We start from the raw sequence: 9,758 nt of genomic DNA on the forward strand, positions 1-9,758 counted from the left end.
CAAATCCTGTATTGCATTAACAGTAATTTTAACAGAAGATTCAGAGATGGGGATGATTCTGATAGACTCCAAAATATTATCAAATGACATGTGGATCATCTCTCAGAAGAAATAATCACATACATATTATTTTGTTTAAAATACAATTTTTGGTAATGTATTTTCAGTAAAGAATCTTCAGGCAATTTTATAACTACCACAGGATTAAAAAAAAATCCACTTTTAAAAAATAAGCAAATAACTCATTTTGGTTCCAAAGTACAATGAATTATGTCTGGTACTTGTCTTTTCTTTGTATTTTCTTTGCTAGCTAAGACCAAATGATTAAGGCTGTTGGGTTTTTTTATGAATTTTCTTCATAAGTAGGCCTTACCTAAATTAAATGAATGTATGTGCCAACAAGCACACATTTAAAAAAAAAAAAATCTTAGTGCTGCTCATGACTATGCAAACTGTGAACTTACTTCAGAAATCTTAACACTGAAAAATTTAGTCAATAATCTGAAAATAAACACATCACAAGTCTGCTTTCTGTATTTTATTTTACAATGGTGCAAATTAAATTTAACAGTATCACTATAAGCTTGTTCTATTAATTCTTTCACTGATACAGAGGAACAAAAAAACACCCCCAAAAACAAAACAACTCCTTTGCTCCAACAAAGAGCCCAATAATAAGATTTGGCTGAGTTGAGAGTTCATTTCACATTTCAAAAATAAGGTTAACAACAACTGTGAATCTTCACAACTCTAGCTGATACTGCACAGAAATCATGGAAGACGAGTAAGCAAATGAAATACAGTAAACTACCACTGGGAAATTTGCATTTCTGGAAAGATCATAGACCTGTTTGTATACTACTTAGCACTACAGCACAATAATCAAAAACTACTTCACACTATTACAACAAAATTTTCAGACTTTACATTGCCATGTTAAGATTCTGCCCTTTAAGTCTTACAAAAGTACTAGGAAGACTTACTGAACAGAAATCAAATCCTTTGATACTGATAGAACAAGGCAAAAGAATCCTTCATTCCCCCCAGAGACTGACACCCTGCTGTAAAGAACTTGTCATCTTTTTCACTCTTTGTTCAGCTAACTTATTACAAAAAAATTATCAAATTATACACCATTTGTGCAGATGCTATTTGTGTACTAGGTATTGGCTGTTACTGGTTGCCCACAGCTACCTTTGAACTGATTCTAAGAATCAATTAAAAGCTGATGCAGATGAAACTAAATCTGCTTTGGATGCCAAGTCTGATTCTGTGATCCAGGAAAATCACTGTCTTTTATTCTCTCCTCCATACCACAAGAAAAGCCCAACCCTTCTGCAACTTCATTGGAAAAAGTTTGTCCTGTCTATGTCAATAGCAGGTTTCCAGAACTACAGAGTCCCAATTGAACAAAAGCCATTAAGAGCAGCTCTGTTTCTTCCTATAAATTAAATCAGGGAATTCAGAGACTGATCATAGTCCATCCCTGTCAAATATCACTGTACCTTAAAATACTTTTTTTTAATAATGCTTTACCCATTTATTGTACATTTTAACTCTGTTGTCATAGCCACCAAAAACAGAGGAAAAAAGGAACTAAAAAGTAAACACTCATTGAAAGAGTTGCTAAAAAACCAGTAGACCTGTAAAATTACAAAATGTACACTGTAACACATGTTGAACACCCTGATCTTACTAGGAACTGTAAATAAGAAATTTTTAACTAATTGAGGATTTCCCAGGGTGCACGTTTGTAACAACGTATATGCAAACTATCAAAAATAAAACTAAGTACTAAAGAGAATATTAATAAGTAACATTCCATTCAATTCTTCTGGTTGCTTATGTAAGTTTCATATTTCATGTATTCATATTTCTTATATTTCCAACCACTAGGATTTACCTTTCAGCTGCTTGCAGTGTTTCAGCAACTCTAGACAAATCAATAATAGAAAAAAAGCCACATCAGAGATAATTTTCCATTAATTCAGCAGGTGTAGATATTGTAGGCAATGGTTTAAGGACTATCTGAGATTAAGGTGAGGTACTCTTCTGGCTTTCATAGCAGCTTCAAGAACATCTCAGAACACCGAGTAGCTTATATACAAACTTCAAAGGGGTTTTGTACAGGAGGCCAGAAGCTTGGCCAGCAGTTCACTGTAGCTCTTCTACAGCTTCACTGGAAACTGGGTAGGAGCAGGTGAGAAGTGGGAAGGCAAGAAAGCATCTCAACATATAACTGTCAAAAATATGCCTAGACCTCATTTGACTGCATATGTATATTCAAGGGAAAAAAAATCCAAACCTTAAGATCTGAAGAGTAGGAGTGCATTTTTGTCTGCATATTTCTGAAGAACTGGCCTAATTAAGAGTAGCTTTTCAGGTTTTAAGGAAAGAGGATGATTTTATCACAGCTAAGCATGACTATATGTTCTTTAAGTTTTCATAAAACTTAGCTTTGTCAATTAGTTAGGAAAGAAAACACATTAAAAGCATAGTGAAGAAAAATCAGAGGCTGCAAAGAGGGATGGCCAAGATGCAGTAATTACACCTTCTCTCCTTGAACTCAGTACAATTCACTGAGTATTGTTTAACATTTAACACCTTAAATTCATTGGCTTACATTTTATTTTTGTGATTGGCATAATTAGGAAAACCAAACTGAGAAATCATGATATTAGAATATTTTAAGGGCATGCCATCATAAATATTAACCAGTTTATTTACACAGTAGGATCTCTGTAACAAATGCTCTGCTCGGTGCCACATTCCAGAATAGCCACTGTTAGTGTCTTTTTCTAAATTTCTTATGTCAACAGGCTTCACAAACACTCCTGAAGGCTTTCCAGTATGCTTGGCTACCAGAAAATTCATGGCAATATCATCACAATTTTGAGTTTCATCTATTAAGGCATAAACTGCTTCTGGCTGCTGTTGAAAGTCTTCTAAATACCCACTGTGAAAAAATGCTGCACCGATAAGCACCATAGAATACTGATCTCCGTTCCCAAGTCCAGGGTTCTGCAATTCAAAGCTGCCATAACTGTACACGCCTGAGGGAGTAGAAATGTGCTTTCTAGGAACAAATCCCACTATATGCTCTGGAAATTGCTGAAAGAAAAAAAGAAATGCAACACATATTTCACAGTGTATAATTCACTTAAGTGCGTTCATAAGAGAGATTTATGCATTTTTTAAATGAAAGGAGGATAATATTATTGCCAGGAAAGAAATAAATTGTTGGCATATGGTCCTTTGATCTGCATAAATGTTGCAATTAAATACAGTTTCAAAAAACTGACAGTCTGCCTCATTCCACATCACATACTGCCAACAAAACATCCACCCACAAATGGCAGCTGTGTATTTGGCATTGAAAATAACTTTACAGACAATTTCTCGTGTTTTGCAAAACAAAACACACAGACTACTACACTTTTAAATAAATTCAGCAGTTAGCAACTTCATGGTCTTTTAGAGTTAAAATTTTAGTATGGATTACAGATACAGATACTACTAAAGAACAATTTTACTATTCAACACTTCAAACTTCCTAAAACGTAACATTAAAGCTAGAAAACCAATGGTAAAACAATATGATACAGCATTGCTCTACTTAAAACTATTTATCTCAAGTGCAACTCACAAATACTGCCTGCCAAGATGCAAAACATTACCTGCCAAACGGAAAAGGCAAAAGCAAGGTCATGAGCACTGACTAGTGTGTCATCATCCATCATTAAAACAGCTGAAGGGAGGAAAATAAGAGAAACTTTTAATTGATCAAAAGATTGAATACATGTGCATAATATGCAGCACCATATTTGACAAATGAAACATAAAATTTCTACAACTATTAAGCTGAATTGCGATTCCTTGAAAGTAGATTGATAAAACATAATTAGATTTCAAAGCTAAAGCAAGGTTACAGCTTAGTGGTAACTGGTAACTAAGTAATCTAAAACTAAGTTTCAGATTATTTTCCAGGCTATTACAAAACTTAGCAACCTTTGATCACCTGTTGTACAGCTGGAGAAATATGTGTTAGAAAATTTGGGAATGTCTGGCAAAGCAACTTAAAATTCTACTAATCTCCTGTTAAGATACAACTAGATTAGGGTTACATACTTTAGCATATGAGACTTAAAAGGATTCTTAGTATAAAATTTTACTCATCTCACTACATAAGCAAGTTAAATTGCCCAGGCAACATTCAGTATTAATAACTACAGAAGGAAGACTCTTTGCCTTAAGTTTTAGACAAAAGGCTACCAGGAAGTGGAAAAGGAAGGATATTCTTAGATCTGAACTGCAGATGTATTGAAACTTTCAAGTTTACAGTTAGCACATATCTTACTACAGTAAGTAAAACACTTGGGAAGTTGAAGTTTCCAGAGTCTTCCTAGAAATTGTGTGTTTGGACTAGTAGGCATGATAGGAAGGGGGCAGTAAATAGAATTACCTTTACTAGTCATGAGTAAGGCCAGGTCTGTAATGCAACATATAGGGTTTTTTCCCACTTGAAACAAACAGGATTTATTATTGCACACCTCCTAGGAAGAGCTTAGGAAGAATATTTAGATGAATACCCAATAGACTGGGGAAGTAATCTTAAATAAAAGGGTGGGTAATTTGAGATAGAAAGCCAGACAGCAAGGGAGGAAAGTTTCTTGGAAGAGCAGAACATGCTTGAGAGCTTAGTCTTTAGAGGAATGGACTAAATCAGGTCTTTATCAGATGACTTAAATCCAGATTAGTGCAGACATTCAACAAATACATGCATTTTGACTTTCAGTTTATGCTACAGAAGGAAGAGAAGCTGAACTACCTACATCTGCCTCACAAAGGAAATAGAGAACTGTTGCAAAAGACCTTGAAATGCATTTGACATTCCTCTTTTTTTTCCTTTACTTTTCACTGACAGCCTGGTGATGGTGTGCACCTGATACCATAACATATTTCCTCTATACTACCCACACTCTATTAAATGTTCCAAAAGATCCATTGATTTATTACACAGTATAACTCAACCATCTCTCTTTTAGCATTCAGATTTCAAGCATGGAAATAATATTAGTAATAGTGACATGAACTGCTGCTTACCTTTTGTTTCCAGGTCAGGGAAATTCTGCAGTCTGTTTCTCATACGATTTACAGTTTGAACTTTAAAGACAACAGGGACAGGGTGAGGCCCCAAGGAATTCCACATTTCCTCTGGTGTCTTCTCACCAATGTTGTTCCATACAACAATTACTTTATGTAGGTGGGGTATTGCTTGATAATGATTTAAAAGCTTTAGCAGTAAATCAGTTCTATTGTATGTCTGCATAATAAGAGTGAATGAATCCAAAGCAGACTGACTCTGGGTTTTTGGTTCCCTTCTTGAATTGGGCAATTTGTCATCTTTGATAGTGGGAAGCAAAGCTGTTAAAGCACCTGCCACGAGAAGCAAGACGATGATCACCACGGAGGTGAAGCGCAGTAGGCGGATTCCCATAACTCTTCCTGGAAGCTTACAGAAGTGAAAACACCTTTAAAACAACAGGAAAGGAAGTCAATAAACCCATCTACAGTTTTCTCTCTTGATCAAAACTACCAAAATATTAAGTACATTTTCATTTAAGTAAATAAGGAGAACTTCAGCACATTGGCAAATTACTTTCAACTATCAAGACAGGTGTTTCTGGTACTCAGTTTTTATGTTTACTTGCTTTTCATTTTTTTCATTAACTTTGGATTTCATTTTTTGTGAAAATAAATCTAGAGTAGTTCTTTAAAGTGTTCATCGTTTCCTATTTTCTTAGTAATACATTTTTGATTGAACATTTATGTACCTCACCGAATCTATCCAGCTGAAAGTAGAAAGCAAATTTGTACAGAGATTCAGTGTTTTCAGCATTGCAGGAGCTCCACCTTAACTGGGAAGCAAAAAGGAGAGAAGGTGCCTTCTCAAAAACTGTGGCAGGAAGGAGGAAATAAAATGCTCAGTCTTTTTTTGTTGCTCAGGCACCACACAGAAGGAACAATCTTTATAACTGATTTGCTGGATATGTTGTCAATAGTTTGTATATTTGCTTGATAATGGTAATCAGTACAGAAAATGTGATGCTGATCATACTAAGGTTATAACACAAAGGTGGAGCAAAAGAAACATGCCAAACAGAGTAATACAAGAATGACACAATCTCAGCAACAGCTGAGCTGATACATCTAGAACTCTGAGAAAATGGTAACGTCAGATGCTAGGTGCTACCTATCAGCTAACTGTGAGTGCAGATTTAGTTTAAATCATAGGTTTCTGGATCCTCATGATCTTGGAACTAAACAGAAGCCCTTAAAAAGCAGCTTCTAGAAAGATAGCCCCTCAAATGTTCTTCACAGAGTGATAGGATATCCCAAGTTGGAAGGGACTCACGAGGGTCACTGAAGTCCAGCTCTTGGCTCTGCACAAGAAAGGCTCCAAAATCCCACCATATGCCTGAGGGCATTGTCCAAACATGTCAGGCTTGGTGCTGTGATGATGTCCATGGGGAGCCTGTTCCAATGCCCAACCACCCTCTGGCTAAGATGGTTAGATACTTCCTAATACCCAACCTAAACCCCCTGACACAGCTTCATGCCATTCCCTCGAGTCCTATCACTGGTCACCAGAGACAAGAGACAAGCTTTGCCCTTCCACTTCCCCTAGTCAGGAAGCTGCAGACATCTGGGAGACCTCACAGACCCTTCTTCTCCAAGCTGGACAGACCAAGTGACCTCAGCTGCTCCTCAGATGGTTTCCCCTCAAGTCCCTTCATCTTCGTAGCTCTTCTTTGGACACTCTAGTAACTTTATATGCTTAAACTGCACAGAGCCACCAGGAGGTGGCTGCATCAGCAATCCCCTCCCTTGCCCAGCTGGCCATGCTGTGCCTGGTGCCCCAGGACAGGGATGTCCCTCCTGGCTGCCAGGGCATTGCTGACTCGTGTCCAACTCGCCACTGACCAGGACCCCCAGGTCCCTTTCCATGGCACTGCTCTCCAGCCTCTCATTCCCCAGTCTGTCTGTACATCCAGGGTTGCCCCATTCTAGGTGCAGAGTTTGGCACTTGTCTTTGTTGCAGTTTTTAGAGTTTTCCTTTTCTCCTTCTTTACTTGCAAGATTAGTAGGAATTGAAGAGAAGATGAACATTCTAAGCTTGCTACTAACTCATCTATACATATTATTGTAATACTATTACTCATCGATGCATATGATTCACATTACTCTGAGTAATTTCTAGGTTTTCAGCAGGGAATACTGATCAAATTCAGTGATCCAGGACAGCCAAACAAGTACAATTTTTGACAGAGTATCTGTGTGTTTTTTTTCACAGAAATTTGAATCATTGTTTTCCAAAGTGCAAATACCATGCTTGAAAATATGAATGCAAATTATTTCAGTCTAAAACACCTCATAACTTACCTCATTGTTGCCGCGTAGGATTGTTTTCCCAGCTTGTTTTTTACAGGGCAGTTGTCAGTGATCTTTGAATCTGCTGGAAATTAAAGGGACTCTATAACTGCAGATCAACAGTTATCCTCTCAGTTATTGAGTGATACATGCATTCATGGCAATTATCCCATTCCTTTTCCTATTGCTCAGTTGAATAATTATCTCTGCCTTCAAATGAACACTCCTGAAAGAAGTCATACACCAGATGGTCATAAAGAAAAGAACAGTCTGTTTATCTGCTTGTAAAATTGCTGCCTTGTGCCAGTGCAATGTCTGTGTCTTCTATCCTTAAGTTCAGCCATGGAGATACAAGTAGGTCTCCAGAACCTGACAGCTGTTCCTTTGTTCACCAGGCATCACTGAAACATATATTTGGCTACCACAGTAAGGCAAATAAAATTTTATCCCAATAATATTTTATTTTCTGGGTCATCCTCTTCACACTCTCACTAAGATTATCAGTCGCATCAGAGGTTTAAGACACAGCATTTTGGTGTTCCTTTGAGGCTTGGCAGCTTGGAAAATATGAGTGCAAGCACATAAATGAAGGATATACAAGATGCAGGACAGCAGTATAAGAAAGCTGTGCTCCTGGGTTGTTGGAAGGATTTTTGTTCCTTTAAAACTGGCTGAGCAACCAAAGAGTCACTAATTCTGCTTTGAAAATGGTACCATGAAAACTCAAAACAAGAATTTGTTCAACTTGTTGGATAATTGAACCTCTGTGAAATTCCGTAAGAGTAATTTGTTTGGGCTATATAAATTTGCTCCTTAAAACTACAGATTTGTCATTTGTGTGTATACCAATCTGAATATGTATTCAGATATCCACATATACAGGTCTTCCCAAATCTGAGATAAAATCTTACTTTGTGACAAGAGGTCACTGAAACTACCTCCAGAAGTTAATTGCTTTTTCTGGTTGCTTCATTTTATAGGAACAATCATGCCTGACTTCTAAAAACTATCAGCAGCAGTAGCAACAAAGCATTTCTGAGGTCCACTATATCCCCATCAAATGTGCTTTTGAATAAGTGAAGTTCAGGTCTTTTTTCAGCAGTTCGCAGCCTAGTTGCAATACCTACCAGTGCTATTGTAATGACTAAATAAACTTCAAAAGCATACCTGAAATGTAAATATAAATACTGCTTGTTGTTTATGAGACATGGCTTGCCATACCTTCTAGTGTTTACAATAGATGTAGTGATAGGCAATGATATTACTGCATATTCTCAAAATAAGCGTCTGTTTAGGTGTTTTAAAATCAGCATTACAGCCCTTTCCAACAAGCAAACGCAAGCAAGTTTTGCAAATTAAGTTATGAAATTGCAATGCCGGATTGACCTTTTTTTAAAAATCATACAATACTACCTGCAGAGAACACAAAATTGACAAAAATAAAATCCCTACATCGAAGACCAGTGTATGAATTCTCGTTCCAAGAAAAAGAGTTCTCTAACAGGGTCCCCACCCTTGGCGGGCAGCACCTCTGAACAGCACCCCGCAGTAGTTTGGGACAGCCAGGCATCAGCATCGTCCAGCACCGCGCAGTATGGCACGGCACAGTATGGCACAGCACGGCACAGTATGGCACAGCACGGCACAGTATGGCACAGCACGGCATAGCACCGCGCAGTATGGCACGGCACGGCACCGCACGCCCCGCTCGCCCACAGCCTCACTCACGTTCCACAGGCGCCGCTATCGCCGCTCCCTCCGGCGGACTGTGCTTCCCGGGTGTCACCGGCTGCACGCAGGGCAGGGCAGGGCAGGGCAGGGCGGAGGAGGTACCGGCCCGGCCCCGCCGCTCAGCCCCGCACAAGCCGCTCCGGTGACTCAGGGGCGGCCGTGCGGGACCGCGGCAGCGCTACGGCGGCGCCGCCGTGCCCCGCTTCCTGCGGCGCGTCCCTGCGCTTCCTCCCGGCAGGCTCCGGGTTGTAGTCCAGGGTCCTGCGGCGGGCGGAGCGCTCCGGCGGCTCCGGCCGTCACACACCGAGCGCTCTGCTCCCCCGCCCCGCACCCAGCGCTGCCACAACAGCTGCCCCGGGAGCAGCCGGCATCGCAGGCGGGACGCGAGCGAGCGGCTGGCAGAGGCCGGAGAAGCGTTCACGGTCGGGGCGTGTTGTGTTTTATTAGCGGGTGGCGCAACCGCGAGCCCCGGCAGCCCCCGCAGCCCCGGCCCGGCCCCCGGCGCGCCCCCGCAGCCCCGGTCCGGGCGGCGCAGGCGCGGTGGCGGCCGGAAGCGGCGTGTGGGCCGGCCGGGCAGCGCTCCCGCCCCGCCTGCC

At 40.1% G+C, this 9,758-nt stretch overlaps 1 protein-coding gene across 2 annotated transcripts; it reads right to left on the reverse strand.

Moving 5' to 3' along the window:
• Window positions 1-523: 523 nt before the first annotated feature.
• Window positions 524-9,339, reverse strand: EXTL2 (exostosin like glycosyltransferase 2). 2 transcript variants are annotated; one of them, XM_033067834.1, is made up of 5 exons: window positions 9,160-9,339; window positions 7,444-7,513; window positions 5,104-5,531; window positions 3,678-3,748; window positions 524-3,111 (listed from the first exon to the last, which is right to left on the reverse strand). In XM_033067834.1, exons 2-5 carry the CDS (start codon window positions 7,446-7,448, stop codon window positions 2,620-2,622), a joined length of 996 nt encoding a protein of 331 aa, XP_032923725.1. In that variant the 5' UTR covers window positions 7,449-7,513; window positions 9,160-9,339; the 3' UTR covers window positions 524-2,619. The 2 variants fall into 2 exon arrangements, with proteins under 2 accessions (XP_032923725.1, XP_032923723.1); XM_033067832.1 differs by having other exon boundaries at window positions 7,444-7,516.
• Between the last annotated feature and the right edge of the window lie 419 nt (window positions 9,340-9,758).

This window comes from Catharus ustulatus, chromosome 9 (genome assembly GCF_009819885.2).
Source record: "Catharus ustulatus isolate bCatUst1 chromosome 9, bCatUst1.pri.v2, whole genome shotgun sequence".
NCBI classification, from domain to species: Eukaryota; Metazoa; Chordata; class Aves; order Passeriformes; family Turdidae; genus Catharus; species Catharus ustulatus.

Excerpts from the sequence above, each read along its gene's own strand:
- EXTL2 (XM_033067834.1), bottom strand. Across the intron at positions 3,749-5,103 it reads CCCTGACCTGGAAACAAAAG|CTGTTTTAATGATGGATGAT; the intron begins GTAAGCAGCAGT and ends TCCTCCCTTCAG. Across the intron at positions 3,112-3,677 it reads TTGCCTTTTCCGTTTGGCAG|CAATTTCCAGAGCATATAGT; the intron begins GTAATGTTTTGC and ends TTTTTCTTTCAG.